The following is an 18,692-nucleotide window of genomic DNA, read 5'->3' on the forward strand; positions in this document are numbered from 1 at the left end:
TCTGGAGTACAGGTGCACGTCTGTAATAGTCCACATCCAACTCTGTATTGAGATTCCTCATGTCAATGTGTAACAGAGGGGTAGATAAAGGATTCTTAATGTATTAATTTCTGCTTATGTTTGCTTGCAACACTGTGGGCTTGTTTTGAAAGATAGTTTCAGTTATACTAGTTGATTTAAAAAGAAGTTGCAATCTTGTCTTTTTGTAGGGAATGGAATCCCAGCCCTTTGTAAATCTGAAGTTTGAAACAGATTACTTTGTAAAGATTGTTCCTTTTCCTTCAATTAAAAATGAAAGTAATTATCACCCATTTTTCTTCCGAACTAGACGTAAGTATTGCATACCATATAGTGTTGCATGTCATCTCTTCACCAAGAGGTGTGTCCGTCCCCCCCTCCTGCCTTTTTAGTTTTTCCAACAAAGGAACGTAGTAGATGATGTTAGATGGGTCTGGGTTAAGATAGTTACTGACATAGTCTTTGAAGGAAGATCAGGGTGTTAAGTAGAAAGAGTTTGGATGCCGCGGATAAATCTGTGGTGTATGATAATATGTGTTTGGCAACAATCAGGAGAAAAGTCTCAGGTGGGCCTGAGATTGTCTCAGGTTTGCCTACAACAGGATTGCTGCCACGGTTCTTTGGAACATTTGACTTGTGAAGATGGTTTGCTCCTTTTCCTCTCTGGACATTGTGAAGGAGCTCAGATTGTTCTTGAGATCACAGTTCCAAAATCAGATCTAGAGATGGATATGGATGAGTACATACAAAAGTGGATAGCAACAAATCAAGTTGAATTTCTCAAAATTACTTAGCAATTCTCATTGGAGTCAGAGAGAAGAAACTTGAAGCTTCTCAGTGCTTAAACAGTATGATGAGAAACTGCAAGTACCCTTTGGGGTGAAATGTTGATATCTGTCCTGCTTAGGTTTTTTGCCCTATAAAACTTGCTTAAAATATTTTCAAGCCTGTCTGTTGATGCAGACCGCAGTAACATTGTCTTTGTAATAGTGCTCAGCATACCTACTTACGCTGAGTAAATGTACGTAAGGCTAGTTTCAGCTTCCTCTCCTGCTGGGCTGTGCCTGGTGCTATCCCTTTTGTCACGCTACAGAATGCTATTTGCAAATTAATGCACCTGTGTTTCTCATATAAAGATGAGAAGGATCTTGAAATCATAACAAAGAAGCTAAATTTGCAAAATATACTTACTCCAGGCATATTAGAGACTGGGAAAGAAATGGGGGTATTGTCTTCGAAATTATGAACTCCCTTCTTTGGCCCTCATTCTTTTTCTATTTAAATAGCATAGCATTTTGATACTGTATCATTAATAATTTTTGTGTGTATTTCTAGCATGTGAATTGTTGCTACAGCCAGAAAACCTTGTCTGCAAACCTTGTAAGTAAAATGTAATACTTCCTGTATATTCATCTTACAAAAAATTACTGTAATTAAAGAGTCACTTTTTTCCAATTCACAAATATCTCCTCTGACAGACTGGAAGCCAAGGAATCTGAATGTTACCCAGCAGGGTTTTAACATGCAAGTGTCCTTTGATCATGCACCTCATAACTTTGGGTTTAGATATTACTTTCTTCACTACAAACTTAAGCATGAAGGGCCATTTAAGCAAAAGACCTGCAAGCAGGTACGTCGCTGAGTTTTGCAACTCTATGGTTTTATGGAAACTTTAAAAACTTAATATACTATAGAATACTATCAGTTTTAAAATTTTTAAACTATTTGGTACTATTTACGTAAATAATAATTGTATGTGATAGCACTTATTAGTCAAAACCATCTTGAGGGCTCCACTTGGATAGTGTAAGCAAATCGGAAGAGAATGTCCGCTCTCTTGAAGACCCTACAAGTAATTAGCACTTCAAACTGCAGTTTTATGATGTTTGTTATACATATTATGTCCTACTTTTTTTTCTTCCACCTTGCACCGAATTTGACCACTTTATGGATTACCCATCTGAGATGCTATCACAAGATAGCTCTCGTTTTAGTATGTGCAGGGAATTAGGTTCTCTCTGATTTTTTTACAGCTGTGTGTGTAAGTCTTATTATGGGAGCTGCAATTTGCTGTATGATTTTCATTAACTTCGGTTAGTGTTCAATGGCAAGTTTGTTCTCACTGGTCAATAGTTCATCCTGTCTCTGAAAGCTAGGGAGCTTCAGGGCATAATGTAGACTTCGTGTATTAGACCAAAGTTTTAAGATTTTTTTTTTTTTTTTTTTTGATAATCGTATTTTAGTTCTGCAGGCAGAGGACTGTAGTCCTTGCATATTTGAGTGGAGAGACTTAGTTTTGCTGGTTTAAGGTGTCTTAATACAGCAGAGCACTGTATATTGCTAAATCAATGCAAATGTATTTTTTATTAGGTTTTAAAAGTGTATGAATGGCTTGCAAAGTATTCTCTTTCTTTGATGTAGGAACAAAACACAGATACTACAAGTTGTGTTCTTCAGAATGTATCTCCAGGGGATTATATAATTGAGGTAATATTTATAAATAGTCATTTGTACAACAACTAAATGACTATATTAATGGAGAATTCAACTGAAATTGAAGTATTTCAAATCACACTATGGTAAAATTGGCCTTCAGGCATCCCTACTAAAGTACCTTCGGCAAGTAAAGTTTTTAGACAGAATATTCTTGACCTTTCCGTAGCTTTGCTTCCCTGTGTGCATAGCAGTTTCATCTGCCTTCAAGTAACGTTGTGGGCCTGCATAATTCTTGGACTTTGAGGTTTTTGTTTTGTTTTGTTTTACCTTAATTGGAATTCTGTAGTTTGGTCAGGTTTTACTATACTTAAAAGCTGTGTATTTCTCTTGATGATGACAATATGTGAACTCCAAAAGTTAATATTACAATATTAAACTGTATACGAACACAGACAAATGATTTCACTAATTACTACTTCATGGTGCTCTGTAATTTTAACTTTTTGAACAGTAATTTTCTTCACGTTTGGTCATGAAAGCTCTTATAGTTGTCTACATATTGCAGAAAATAAATAAAATTAAATTTCCACAAAATAAAATCCAACTTTTACTTTTCAAAGCTGGTTGATGACACTAATACAACAAGGAAAACAATGCACTATGCGCTAAAACCAGGTATGAATTTTGTTTTTTAAACAGTATACAGTATTTACTTTCTCAATTTAGATTGTTTTAATTATGTCGGAAATAAATCTCGATTTGACCTGTGTTTGTTTGCCGTAATCAAGACTACTGAGGCAATTGTGCACTGATTTTTTTTTGACCTAATAAAGCGAGTAGATGCGCATACTTATACATACACATCTGCATCTCTGTACCTTTATATTTAGTACAGGTTAGATCAATATATCATTGGAAATCTTTGGGGAAAAGTCATTTTTTTGGTATCTATGGATATGAAGAATCATAGCCTGTATCTTAATTGCATACAACTGATGCATACAGTAGTGTGGAAATAGTGTAATGAAACTGTGAGAGCAGCCTAAACACATTACCCGCCTGTGTGCTTCAGCCCTGGAATCAAATCAAGCAGTCTGGAAAGCCTGTCAGGTGAATGCTTTAGCATGTCTATATATCAGACCGGTTATTGGGAAGCTAAATAGGGATTTCGGAATGTAACTGCAGACACAAAACGTAGCTGCTGCTGAAGGCAACAGGCAAAAGGACTGAATCCTAATGCACATGGCTAAAGGTAATCTGTGCAGGAAGACAGTTCTTCGTAAGTGGCTAGTTCAGCACCCTGGAACAAAAATCTGTCAGGTCCAAATGACTATTGCATACCTTAAGTAAAGTTCTTCTCATGGGGGGAGGGATGAGTTGGCATGCAGCACTTGTTACTTATTTTAGTCTCTAATGCTGTGGTGATGGGGGCAATCAGCATAAAACCTATTTAAAATGGAGCAGAACACGATGCTTGATTCTACTGTATATTTGATAATTACCTGATAATAGTATACTGCAGCAGTTTTACATTTCCACTGTGAAGATTTGATTGGATAATTGTAATATAGCTTATTTGCATATGGCTCATTCTGCTTTATTTTTCAAAGTACATTCTCCGTGGGCTGGACCGATAAGAGCTATTGCCATTACAGTCCCGTTAGTTGTCATTTCAGCTTTTGCAACGCTTTTCACAGTGATGTGCCGCAAGAAGCAGCAAGGTAAGAGGGTTTATTCAATGTAGGGTTCCATTTAAAGATGCACTTTTGCAACCAAAGAAGTCTTCAGGTTTATTCCAGAAATACACCTTTATCTGAAGAGCTTTCTTTTCTACTTCTTTCTCTTTACTCCCCACAGTTTTTGTGTGTTTCGAAACTTGTAGCAAATTCTTAATCAGTGCTTGATGGTTTTTGTTGCCGTAGAAAATATTGTATCAAAAGTCAAGACTTCGCTGTAGAAAGGCAAGAACAAAATTGCTGTTGGGAAATATTTTTGGGTTTGGGTTTCTTTTTATTTGTGAAAGTACTCCGTGACCATGTAGAATACAAACAGATCTGTAAACTGATATATTTTAAAGATTCCCTTATTTCATTCAGAAACGTCCAATTCATACTTACTTTAAAGCAGACTGAAAGTAAGCCCATGGGATACCAGTACAGTTCTCAGCACTGTCTGGAATACTACCTGTGTCTGTTATTCCAGATTTGCTCACTTTCCTGGAAGTTGCCTTTACACTTCATCCTAAGCCATCTTCCTAAATATACTCGTTCTAAGACTTACTTGCAGATGTTTCTCTAAATTAGATTCCATCCCTCTTGCTGATGTCTGTCTCCTCTGTGTCCAGGAGCTGGCAAGCCACACTTGATACATAGAGATGTTAAAAATCAATTGGCATTTTTTGTAGAATCTAGGGAATCGTGTGGTTTCATGAATATGGAAAAAGAGATTACGTCCCCAAACCTCACATATCTGTGTTATCCATCTGAATTTTGGCACTGAGATATACTGCAAGTGCTATATGCCATCTGGGTTAAATCCTTTTACCTTCTGGTCTTCTGTAGCTTTCCCTTTGCTCACAGCTAGCACAGTTCCAACAAAAAGACCAGACAAATCACTAAGAATTTGTCTACAGAGAGAGTTGTTCCACAATAGTTATTCCTGATGAATTGTTCTAAATTAAATCCTTAGGTGGATATTTGTATTTTGAAATACTCATGCTTTGTTCCAAATTAGCTCAATCAACTGTAGAACTGTAGATTGAACGTCTGGCGTAAGACCAGACTTTTATGTTCCAGCATAAAAGCATCTATACAAGGAAAGAAACAGTAACATCTATTTTGATTTAAATTAATCAGATTTTAATTCAAATTAATGTCAAATTAATGCCCAAACACGTGTGCATATATATACCAGAGAGAGACTGTATGATATTCTGAAGGTATCTGTGTACCTGGAGTTCTTACTTGGCTTGTGTTGTGGGTTTTTTTAAAACAAAACATTGTTATACAGCAAACTCTTGGTGATGATACATCTTTAAGGCTTATAATTTGAACAGAGAGGTGAAGACCTGTTGAAACTGGATAGAGGTAAAACAACCTCATTCTATTTATACAGTAAGTCTTTCTTAAGTTTCCTGAGTTGTACAGTAATAACTGCACGTTTCACTTTCAGAGTGTGTTCCACGTACATAGCAACTCATAAGCTGGATAATTAGAGCACATGCAACTTTTCTTTTTCAGGCTGGAAAGGAAAGAAATATCTTTTGAAACAGGTCATTACTATATGCATTAGTAATGACTCTACAAAAGTTTTGAAAAAACAAAACAAAACCAAGCTTTATAGTGTGAACTCTCTTTCTCTCTTCCAATTTAGAAAATATATATTCCCATCTAGATGAGGAGAGCTCAGAATCTTCAGCATATGCTGCAGGTCTCCATGTGGAAAGACTTCGTCCCCGGCCAAAAGTGTTCATCTGCTATTCCAGTAAAGATTGCCAAAAACACATTAACGTCATCCAATGCTTTGCTTATTTTCTGCAGGACTTCTGTGGCTGTGAGGTAAACTCAGCATTTCTTCTGTAAATGGTTTCCTTAACTGAAACAGCATCCCCGAAACTCATAATAGTATGTGCTTGAAAATGAGTGATTTCAGTCTCTCCTTTCCACAGAGAAAACTTTAATTCTTCTAAACATTGGCTATATACGTTTTCTTTACTTGGGGAAAGGAAAAGATCATAGCCTGTGGTAAAAAACAAACAAACAAACAAAAAAAAAACCACAACCCCCCCCCCCACCACCCCTCCCACCCCCCCCATGAAAAAAAAAAAAAAACCAACCAAAACAGAATAGTGGAAAAAGTATACTGCATTGATTCCAGGACTTTCATTCACCCCTGTTTAGTTTGTTCCATATTAACTGCTTTTTCTGTTTAGGAGGTTTTGCATCTTTATAGTCAGCGGCCACAAAGAGATATTGGTGTCTACCTGATATAAAACATATTTTAGGAATACTTAAGGATATTGGAATTTTAAAGTAGCTGAATCTATTAAAACTCCTACTCATAGAGCAAAAACTTTGTAATTAGGATTAGTTGTTGACACTATGTATTAATTTTTATTTATTTTTATTTTTTTAATTTCCCTTCTGTTCCACTAATGCTGTAAAATAAGCATGTCTTTTTCTTGTTTTTTTATTTAAAGCTGTGAGAAAGACATTCAAATTGTTACTTTGAACGACTAGGCTTAGAATCTCAGACTGCCTTCTAAAATATAATCAATAGGTGGCTAGTCTTTCACTGTTCAACTGTAAAAAGGCAAGACAACTGTTAGCCTATTTTTGCTGCATTTTAATCCTGCCGCTGAGGGTTGAAAGGTATGAAGGGGAACCGTATTTCAACGCTATGGCAAGTCTGGCCTCTAGTGGCCAAACACAGTAGCATGATCGATGCCTCACATATTTGGAGGGGTTGTTCACAATTTATTCTTGTTTAAAATGGTTCAGGTAAGATGTTTTATAAGTAACTTATTTTAATCCTCTTTTTAGAGATGTACTTTAGCCCTGCTACACCATATCTCTTTGGAATAGTGTTAAGGTGAGCTGTTACCGCTGTAACTATGTATCATGGAACACATGGTACCAGGCATCATTTAAGATTTATGTAACAAAATATTAAAAGCAACTACATACAGAAATAATGTGTGTTGTTACTAAATCTGTGGTTTAATATAAAAAGTGATGCTTAATGCATAATGGAACAGTTGCACAAGTATTTTCCGTGGGGGATTGGAATGTTTTCTCATAAAGGACAAAACCAGTGCTATTTAATAGCCATTTAAAATAATAACTTGACCATATTAAAAATCGTTTCTCTCAGAGAGCAGATCAGACCGTGTTTTGAAGAACAGAAACAAAAACAGACACAAAAGAAAAACTTAGCTGCATTGTACCTTTATCAGAGTACCTCCCAAGTAGTTGTAAAATGACTTCTCTTCCCCATGCATAGAATAGAACGGTTCAGCTGGAAGGGACTTACAATGATCATCTGGTCCAGCTGCCTGACCACTTCAGGCATGGTCACTTTCTTCCTGTAGCCGACACAGTGGTAACAGTTTTTATGAGTCCTTGTGTTCTAGGCATCCACCTACTCTGTCTTCTGACATGGCAAAGTTTTCCTCTCTGTTATGGGTGATACAGCAGAGCAAAAATACTTTGTTCTCCGGACAAATGCTTTATAAGTGGTTTTGATATGTGTCTGTTATGAAAGTTTTTTTGCAGCTATATTTTTTTCTGTTATTCTACTGCTCATTCTTTCATGAGATAAAGTGGTGTGTCCTTCATGTTGGCGTCACAGGTATTTCGGACAATGTAGCATGTTATGAAAATTTGAAAAAGTACAAAATTAAACAACTCTTATGATAAAATTTTCAGAGCTTTCTTATCAGAGATAAGCTGCTGCTGTTTTGCATCCTAACTGAAAGGACTCAATGTTAGAGGCACTAACTATGTTTGTATCTAGATATGAAAATTCTTGGCATCAGACTTCATTAATATGCAAAACATGATAAATGAATATGGATTTCCATTATAGTCAGCACATTATGGACCCAGATATACAACGGTTAAATTGTTTGAGGCAGGCACAATACATTGTTTATTGTGGATTGATGATACCTAATTTGACCAGATAAGTAAACAGTAATTTACTTAATTAATTTTCCGTGTTCTTTTTATTCTTTAAGAGATATTGCTATGTACCAAATCCACAGTGGTTTTATTTTTTAAGGAACTACCCAGTTTACATTCAGCTGCTTGGCTTTGTACTCTTACTCGTTGATTCCATAAATTTTTATGTAATGGAGGTATAATTAGGTATGTTTTTCTTTAATAAATAAGCAGCAAAATAGGGTTATATAATAACTGTCATTTTTGTTTAAAAAAACAATTTTTCCTTTTTTCCTTTTTATCTTCTTATTATTTATTTCACCCACTTCCTTAGCCCAGTGAAATATTCAGCCCACAAGCAAAGTTTAGAATGAATGCGAGGCCATGCTTATTTTGGTGAATAACTACTGGCATAGTTAATATCACTGATTCCAGTTTGACCACTATTAATGCTATGTTAATTATTACTCTTTTAAAACAGCTTGTATTTGCATCAGGAACAAGCTCTAGTTAAACTCATCAATAATTCTCAATTGTCAGATAAAGCTGACTCACTGAGTATGACTCGCTTATATTTTATTAGCAAATATATCCAATAATCTAATAATTAATATCAACCAGAATGTTCTTTTTTTTTCCCAGGTGGCTCTAGATTTGTGGGAAGATCTAAAAATTTGTAAAGAAGGTCAGAAAGAGTGGCTTATTAAAAAAATAAATGAGTCCCAGTTTATCATCATTGTGTGTTCCAAGGGTATGAAATACTTTGTTGAAAAAAAGAACTGGAAACACAGAGGGGTAACCAAAGATGCAGGAAAAGGAGAACTCTTTCTGTTTGCTGTGTTGACTGTTGCAGAGAAGCTTCGTCAAGCAAAGCAGAATTCAAATGACCTCTGCAAGTTCATTGCAGTCTACTTTGATTACTCCTGTGAAGGAGACATCCCTGGTATTCTGGATCGAAGTACAAAATACAAACTCATGGACAATCTTCCTCAGCTGTATTCACATTTACACTCCAGAGATCTTAGTGTACAGGATTCAGAAGTGTTTCCTGTTAACATTAGTAAAAGGAATTACTTCAGGAGCAAATCGGGGAGGTCCCTTTATGTTGCCATTTGCAATATGCATCAGTTCATCGATCAGGAACCAGATTGGTTTGAGAAACAATTTATTCCCTTCCCTCCACCTTCTTTACATTACTCGGAGCCTGTAATGGAAAAATTTGATTCGGGCTTGGTTTTAAATGACTTGGTGAATAAACAGGTGATGGATGGTGATTTTTACCTGAAAACAGATGTAAATACTATTTCAGCTGGGAATTCAGACTCTCACTGTATAATTCAGCACTTAAACCTCAGAGAAGATATAGAAACTCAGGACCATCAAGGTGGTGGCAGCTCTGTTCTTCAGCCGTTGTTACATGCTGTTAAAGCTTCAAATCTTAAAGATATGCCTCGAGATTCTGGAATCTATGATTCGTCTGTTCCTTCATCTGAATTATCTTTACCTTTAATGGAAGGACTATTGACAGACCAAATTGAAACATCTTCGATTACAGGAAGTGTTTCTTCATCATCAGGTTTAGGTAAGATACAGCAGTGTTTTAAAAATTACATTCAGTTATTGTGAGCATATTTCTACCATTTCAAAATACTTAAGGTAATACGTTAGGAGCCGTATAGAAGGCTGCAGAGGAAGGTAGGTGTTGTATAAAGATGGTAAAAAAGATAGCTTTCGGTAACTTTAGAAAAACTAATCTTTTCCTTAACTTATTGTCAGGGGGGATCCCTAGCTAAGTAAGATTTCACTAAAATTCTATTAATAAAGTCACTTGTCGTTAATTGACCTATTGTTGGAGAAACTGTTCCTTTCTTCCAGGGACTCCGTGGCAGCTGGGATACTCGGCTGACAGCTGTTGAGTTTAATCAAGAAGGTGATATGGTGAAGCATTCTTACAGAATGGCCATAAATCTAAAACTGACATCCTATTTTGCTCCAGCACATACTAGAACCTTTAGGGATATAGTCTATACTGTGGTTAACTCAAGTTTCAGAATGACATTAGGTTTCATGGGGCTGGGAGGAATGAACAAACAGGTTTTAGTAGAGGAATTGAAATGCTTGGAAGACACTGAAATAGATACCCAGCTTAGACGCCTGCAGTTAGAAGGTGTAAATATTGCTTCAGGCTATATAAAAAGCTGATCCAACCTTACTAGTTACGGTATGTTGAACTGGCATCACAACTGCATCAGCGTGGAATGTTCCAGCAATTGTATTCATAGGATAAAACTGCTGTTTGCTGAGATTTTCCTTAGGCAGCTACAACAGGTGAATATTGCGTGTTAATGGTGGTATGCTGTTCTGCTTTCTTGATGAGTGTTGACGATGAGCACATTTGGAAGACTTTTCACTTGGCTAAATAGATTATTTTTTAATTATTATTCAGATAATTCATAATTAATGTTTGATGCCAGAGTTATCTTCGGGGGAGATAATATAGGTGTTGATTTACAGATACAGCATCTGTATCTATAGGCTAGGTGGTCCATAGGACAAAATAACTAAAACCTGAGAACTTTTTGGGTGGAAAAAATATAGGTTTACTGATTTAATTGCATAAGCCACAAATACTCTGTTATTGTTTCAAAATTATTATTATATCCTTTACTTTCCTGCCATCTTCTAACATAACCTTTTCTCACATTTGAGGGAAAAATTATGGCTAATATCTGTAAAGGTTCTAATGTTAGATGAAAGCAGGATGCTGGTTTAAAATTTATGGCCTCTCTGTAAGAATGCTTTACCAGTATTCCTCTCCTGATTCAATCACAGAGCTGTCAGCTGGGTATCCCAGCTGCCAAGGAGTCACTGGAAGAAAGAGGCAGTCTTTCCAGTAATTAATTCTCCAGTCACATACTTACTTGTTAACATGTTTCAGCTATAGAGGTTAAACATTATAGTACTAGCTGGTGGAATTGGATCTTAATGCTGATGTTCCAACATCTTAAGAAACCACAATAAGTTCCGCCATTTTCTCATTCTCTGTCCCTGTCCAAAAGCACCACTCTGACCGACGCTCGCTCGAACCTCCCCTCTGCCAAACCACAGTCCTAATTAGGTACAAAGGAGACAGTATCTAGAACTGAGCATCATCTGCCTATTAGAGTGCCACCCATTAAATCTTTTTACTGTCCCAGACATACAAAATGTTTGTAGCCTTGATATTTACATGTGTAATGAGAGGAATAGATAGAATTTTTTAGCTTTTATTCTTGTTCTAAGAGTTGGACATTTCCAAATTGTTACTCTGAATTCACAGTATCATTTCTGTTCTGGCTATTTTTTTATCCATTACTTAGTCAGAACAGAAGTGAATAGCTCTGTCATTTAGCATCTTGACGTAGATCTTTCCTTTCGTCTTTAAAGGACGGTTTGATTTAATCTTTTGAATTAAAATCATAACTCACATAATTTGTAGTTGTTTCTATCTTTCAATGCAGTTCATGTGCAGACCATTCATCTGCAAAGAAAAGATTCTCGAAGAGATCATCATATTGAGCATCATCAACTGAAGTTCAAACCAGTTAAATTTTGAGGAAGTACCAACAACCAAACCTTTACTAGGTCCATTCACTGATAGGGTCTTCTCTAAGAAGCCCTGCCGGGGGAGAAAATTTGTATTAATTCTTTAAATAAGGAGTTGCTGAGCATGGTAGTTCAGCCTCATGGATGTATGGCATTAAGATCCCGAAGGATTTTATAAGTTTTCTTTGCATTGTTTCTAAAATGTTGACCAAATACAAAATCAATGTTTCAATTAATGAACCTCACTTTTTTTGCTTTTATAGGGGAAGAAGAACCTCCTGTAATCACTGCTACAAAATTCTTAGTGCCTGGAATATGTAAAGCAGAACTTCACTGCCATATCCATGCGGACGAACTGCAGGCAATTGCTCCTTTATAATACATTACAACATTGTTATGCATTGCCACTTTATCAACAGCCTCTGTTTGTGCTTTAACTACCACACTGTCTCAGCACTAAATCTACTTGAAGGAACAAATACTTCCTGAAGAAGATCTGTTATTCCTAAGGCATTTTTGTATGGCCAGTAAACTTGCATCCGTTGGTCTTTATATATAAGGTCTTTCATGATTTGAAAAGTGCTGCATGGAAAAATAGATGAGAATACATTCAAAATTATTCATATTACTAATTTAAATGTAATGACATTATACTGTTTACAGATGCCATAATCAAAATTGACTTTTTTTTGCTAGAAGTAATCTCGTAGCTGGACATAAAATAGCTTGGAACATTAAGTCTTAGTAAATTTTGTAGTCCAGCCTCTAGTTTTAAGTGCTGACATACTTGATGTAGTGAATGAGAGCAGGATTTTATTTTCAGAAGCAAGATAAAATGCCAAAGGGGAGATCAAGAAATTCTCCTTCAGAAGAAATAATTTTCTTTTAGAGATGTTTGAGCTCCTTTCCTCAGTCTCCTCTCCCAAATGTTAATGTGTCTCAGTATTTAATTTCAGATAAGTGCATATCTCCCTTTTCTGTATGGTTCTCCTATCTCTTCCCCACAATGTGGCTATGATGACTCACGAATAGCACCACACTGAGTCTGAAGTATCGTTCTTATAGTAGACAAAAATATAGATCCTGCATATGCTGAGTGATACCATGGAAACTAAGTTTCTTGTTTTCTTCCTGGAAGGCCTAATGTAAAGAACATTTTAAAGAGATGGGGGAAGGAAGACCAAATTTTGTATTTAAGACAATTCTGGATTTGTTCAGCCATGAGATGAGTATGCTTTATGGGGGATTTCATATTATCTTTCAAGGACATGCTGCTACAAAATCATCTGGGCTAAAACAAGCGAAGCAGTTAACAGGCATGAAATCTTTGCTTTGTTTTGAGCCAAGCAGTTGACAGAAGCCTATAAGTTATTTTGCAGTTATTTATCATTAACTAGTTATTAAGACAGTATAACATTGCTACTGTTACATTAATGAAAAATGCTTAAACTACAACTGGACATGTTTATCTAAAGACACAGAGCATGCATGTCCTTTCTTTTGCAGTGACCAGGTAGGTGTCCCATCATCCACAATATCCCTGCAGTTTCCAAAGAGCGACTTTTCATAAGTAAAACCCATCTATGTAACTGTAATTCTAGGCACGATTATAGTAAGCATGATAAGAGCAAATAGTCAAGGACACCTTGTCAGTGTGCCTTTGCTAATTTTGCTCATGGAGTCAGATTCTGTCTCATTTAACCTGTCTTCACATTCCACTAACAGGAGGTTACTTTAGGAATACATCAAGGGAGAACTCAAACACCTCAAATATTCTCTCAGTTTTGATAGATGATAATTAGACATTGCTAACTGTTACATTGTATTATCCATTTTAATAGCATGAGATAGAACTATTAAGCCAGTGGTGATTTGGCTGAGTAGCTTTAAAGCTCCTGTTTGTGATTTTGTTTGTTGTTTTTGTTTTTTTTTTAATCAGTTTATATTTAATCATTTGAATTTTCAAACAAAAGACTCAAAATTGTTGTCACAGATAGAGTAAGAAAGTGATGTAACAATTCTTTGAACGTAACTATCGATGGCAGAACTCCAGCGTGCTTTGCAATTGTAATATGTAATTCTGTGATCAGCAAGATATATGTGGCAGATTTGGAGGGCCTTGTCCATTAATGTAATGTTCCTTACTCTTCCTGTTTTCTGAATTTAAAAAAACCCACAGACTGGAAAACCTCAAACTTGCAATACCTAAGTAAGCTTAAGGTAGTTTTAAGTACATGGTGATGAATTATCTGCACCTTCAGTTACGTTTTTGTTTTGGTTTATGCTGTGCCTTGGGCTGTACTGAAAGCAAAATTCTTCATGTTTTCCCATTCTTTGAAGTTGAAAAATACCTGGGTCAAACTAGGCAGAATAATCTAGAGGAAAATGCTCCTCTACTAAATCCAGCTGTGAAGGATCTTGCTTCAGTGCAATTCTTGCCATTTTACTAGAGAAGGAGTTTGGATTGATAAGACGCAGGCAGAAAGGTTATATATAAAATTTGGGTGCTGGAGAGCTGCTGTGCATAGAAATGCCAAAGCTGCAAAACATGAGGAGGAGGCAATCTCTTAGCAGTTAGCTGATGAAGGAAGTGCTGCTTTCCTCCCTGGAAAGTTGCAGCTCCCATACTGTTATGTTATGCTAGACTAAAGATTGGGATGATTTCCTGGTTCTGTTAAATTCAGTAGCAGATTTGGTATTACTTAATGGAATTAGGTTTTCATTTTGAGCTCTAAGAAAGCTCAGTTTCGAAAATGGGTGATGACAGTTGCACAAAGAATCTCTTGTCATTAATGCTTTTATTTTTATTTCTTCAAAATTTGCTGTACAATCCTGCAAATCTTTTTTTTTTTTGTAATTATAAAAGTTATATGCAGACGCCAATCAAATCTGCTGGGGGGGGGGGGAGAAGAATTCCTTCATTCCTTCTTTAGCGTAAGGTGGAAACAGCATATTATATGTCCTCAGAAGAAAGAGAATATAATTAATTGAAAATTTAGAGTAGGACAAGCCCAGTTAAAATATACAAAATTGAGAAAAGTAATAATTAATCTGATTTAGCATAGTTTTTTTACAAAGCCACGGTGCTTAAAAAAATTAGAAAAATATTGTGTATATTGAGATGCTGGAAGGACGTAGTACTGGATTTGCAAGAATTCTGTATTTTTCCTCCAATGACAATAACAGCAAAAATCCTTGTAAGAAGATATTCTTAAAACAAGTATGTTACTACACATATTAGAAGTTAGCTTACTACTATTTTCAAGCATTAGTAAACTCTAACCAGAATGTTATTGGTGAAAAGATCCCTTTAATTTCTACTAGACTCAAGTGTGTGGACATTGTTTGGATGTTTTAAAATGTATTTTCTGGGAGGGTGGAAAAAAACATTGTAAAGCTGAAGGTTAAACATATGGCGGTGTGTTCAACATTTTGAGTGTAGTTATTGTCATAATTTGTACCTGTACATAAACTCATCAACTGTTGAAAATAGAATGCAGCTGACATTTTCAGAAATCAATTTTTTATGATACTATAATTTAGAAGTTAAATATCAAAATAAAACATTTTTGTTCAGTTTCTTTCATTGGGCTTTTCTTAGTAGTATTAAGAAGACTTGCCTTAAGAGTCCAATTATTTTATCCAAAACACTTTTATTGCAATTATGCACACCACACAAATAACCAGATTCTCCAACTGCAATGCATACTACATCTGGAAGTGAAACAGGTATTTCGATGGGTGTTTAATATAGTGAAGCCACTGTAAGAAACTTCAATGTTCTAAAACTTCTGTATTGGACAGACTGGGTCTGATTTTTTAATTTTTTTTAAATAAAACTGCCTTAGTATGATTGTATGTAATTATTTTTCCTATATCCTCCTTGAAGGTCTCCTAGCAGGACCTGGTTCTGCATGTAAAGTGAAATTTATCCACATCAACTATACTATAATAACCTGGATTGGATTAATTTTGTCAAAGAAGATGTGATATTTACCTAGATTTATATGCTTTTTGTTTTGATCCAAGTGGATTTCAAAGCACTGTTCCAGTCAATGAACCTTGCAAACTGTAATTTCAAGGATAAGCCTTGAAACCACTCGTATTCCTTATGTTGCTCAGGTAAATGAAGGGTTTTATACTAGATTTTTGGTCTGGCACAATCAAACTTAGAATGCTATAGAAAAATCTGTAGTCTGTAAAACTTGTTATTATTGAAGACTTGAACTGCTTACTTAATATCAGATAGTTTGCATACACATTAGCTATGTTGAATTTACAGGATAATGTTTAAAGTGTTTATACCTGTTGTCGCCTTTGGGCCTCTGTCCCACAATTCCTAATTCTGCTTCTGTCACCAGGTAAGTCAGAGACATTCTGAAGGGTCACTAAGCATGTGAGTAGTTGCATTAGTAATTCAAAAAGTTACCTCTCTGTATCTGAACTGGACTTCTTTGAGATGTATTATCCATATGTATATTCTCTGGTCCTAATCTCTGTATCCTTGGCCTTGGAGCCCTGTCCACAAGGGACTTTGTGGTTCAAAAAAAATGGAAAGAAGGTGACGATGTCATGTTTATGCCTTCAGTTTAAAACATGAGAATCCTCAGGATGCTTTCCTGATGTTTGGAAACTGTTGGCCAAAATTCTTCCACCTTGAGGATGTGGAAAGATACATGCTTCGATATGAGGATGTGCATATGGATAACACATCTCGAAAAACTTAAGGAAGTAAGCTCTTATTTTTCTTTTTTTTATCTTACATTTAAATATTGTGGTGACTTGATACTGAAATGCACACACACCCCCCAAATAAAAAAAATTTTAAAAAAAACACCCCCAAAAAAAACCCACACTACCAAAACCAACCACACAACAAACACTTTTTGAGTTATGGTGAAAAATGAGCACTGCACACAATATGTGCATTCAAACTGTAACTGGCCAGACCCAAAAGTATTTCTAAAAGGTCAGGAGTTAAAGGCTGTGCTATAGATCAGCTAAAGGAATTTTTCTCTTTATCTGCTGTAAATCATTTTACTTGCTATAATCTGTTGCTGTTTCTTAGACTCATAAAAACCAGAACAATGGTCAATTTTTATCTTTTATAATGGGATTTGATTTCATTCTTTATTCTCTTAAAACTAATTTAATAAAGTCTGATTTACCTATTATGTTCATTTTTATGGGCAGCTGCATTGTTAACAATGATTTCATATTTATAGCAGTCCATGGAAAAAGGAGAGATTGGTCATATTGTCCTGTTCACAGAAAGCAGAGGAAAAGGAAATGTTCTTTCCTCAGTGTCAGATGTCACCTAGATGACCAGAAATTGAAGTGGTTGCCCATACCTACCGCAATGCTGGAAGCTCAGTTTTTAGTGATTTTGGTATTTTGCTCTGATGCAGATACTTTGGGAAGACTGGGAGTTTGAAAACATTAATGTGAAAATATGAAAGATGTTGGGGGAGAGTTTTGTTATATGTAGTTAGATGTAATAATTTATAATAAAATATTAATAGACATAATAGTAAACATCTGTGCAAGAATATATTAACATATGGAGTATTTTCTTCATCAATTAATAAATGGATGAATTAATTTTTAATGGGTAGGGAGCTGTAACATTCAAGGCTGATTTACCACAGAAATCAAACTACCTTTTTTTCCAGGCTCGGCTGGTAGGTTCACAGGCCTTGGCAATAGATGGAAGATTGAACTAGCGTGAGCGAGTGTATGGAATGCTGTCCTGTTGGGCTGCTGATTTAGCTGGAATTCTAACTATTTAGTTGCTACTGGTGTGCAAAAAGATCCAGTTGCAGAGAGGCAGTCTCGTTGATCGTACGAGTCAGGTAAATTTATTTCATAACAGTCTATAGAATCAGTATTTGTTTCTCCACAGGGGAAGTATGCACTTGTGATTTTACGTAATTGTAAATGCTGTGACACACGTATGCTCCCTGTGCAAATTCTGTATTAACCCTTTGACTGTAAACCAACATTAAATTCTTCATGTAACTTGCTCAGAATTTCTTTAACAGTCAACCATGTTTATGACGAGATTTTACTCAACCAAAAATATTTGGCTATTGATAATCATAATATAATTTCCTGGAGAATCTAACATTTCTTACTAATAGACATGGAAACCAAGATTATGCAGAGAGCCTGGGAGACTGATACAGTGTTTTTCCCATATCAGAGTAAAGCAACCTTTGGAGGCTACACTGCCTTTTATTGGAATATAGACCATTGCCAACGACTGCAGACCAAGAGTTCTAAAAATACAGATCAAAACTAAAAACAGAAGTCACCTCTTCCGTGGATGAGAATTTTTTATTTCTAACCCAATTACAGAGGATTAAACTTGTCAAAAGCCTGGATGCCTAGCATAGCAAAAGGGAAAATTAAACACTTAGTGAATGGACTTGTTTTATTTGTTTTTACATAGTTACCAAACTAAACTGTGTTTCGAAGAAAAAAGTTCCCAGAAGGATTTTACATTGAGGAAACAAGTGCCAAGAATATTTTCACTGCAGCTAGCTACTGCCTGGTGAAAGTAATCTCCACTGCAAGTTGTGGAACAATAATCATGATATAAAAGTCTTTTTCAGTAACATTTTCTAAGCCTTTTATGAGTGCTGTGGCCACACCCTTTTTAGTAATGCTTTATTTCTCAGATGATTCAACCAATTTCAGTGGGTCTGATTATGAAATCAGATACTAACAATGTGAGTGGGACATAGATCAGAGGAGTTGTTTGGTGTGTCACAAGTCAGATTTTTTTCCTGACAAGTGCACAACTGGGGTTACAAAGGCCATATGCAAGTGTTGTTATCCCCATTGTACACGAGAAATGGATAGGAACTAGTTCCGCTTCAGAGCAGAGATGAGGCTGGCGTCAGCTGAAGGCAGAATGCAGGGATTCGTGTCTTAGTCTTGAGCCATAATGGTGCTTCTTTCAACAGTCTGTAACCAGTCAGTGTACTTGGC

At 35.9% G+C, this 18,692-nt stretch overlaps 1 protein-coding gene across 1 annotated transcript; it reads left to right on the forward strand.

Moving 5' to 3' along the window:
- Positions 1–209: 209 nt before the first annotated feature.
- Positions 210–12,078, forward strand: IL17RD (interleukin 17 receptor D; the record flags this gene model as incomplete). Its single annotated transcript, XM_082487800.1, has 9 exons — positions 210–330; positions 1,354–1,398; positions 1,497–1,648; positions 2,440–2,505; positions 3,075–3,129; positions 4,065–4,175; positions 5,827–6,011; positions 8,757–9,696; positions 11,963–12,078. Exons 1-9 carry the CDS (start codon positions 213–215, stop codon positions 12,076–12,078), a joined length of 1,788 nt encoding a protein of 595 aa, XP_082343926.1. The 5' UTR covers positions 210–212.
- Positions 12,079–18,692: the final 6,614 nt, after the last annotated feature.

This window comes from Vanellus vanellus, assembly GCF_965231255.1.
Source record: "Vanellus vanellus genome assembly, chromosome: 9".
Lineage (NCBI taxonomy): Eukaryota > Metazoa > Chordata > Aves > Charadriiformes > Charadriidae > Vanellus > Vanellus vanellus.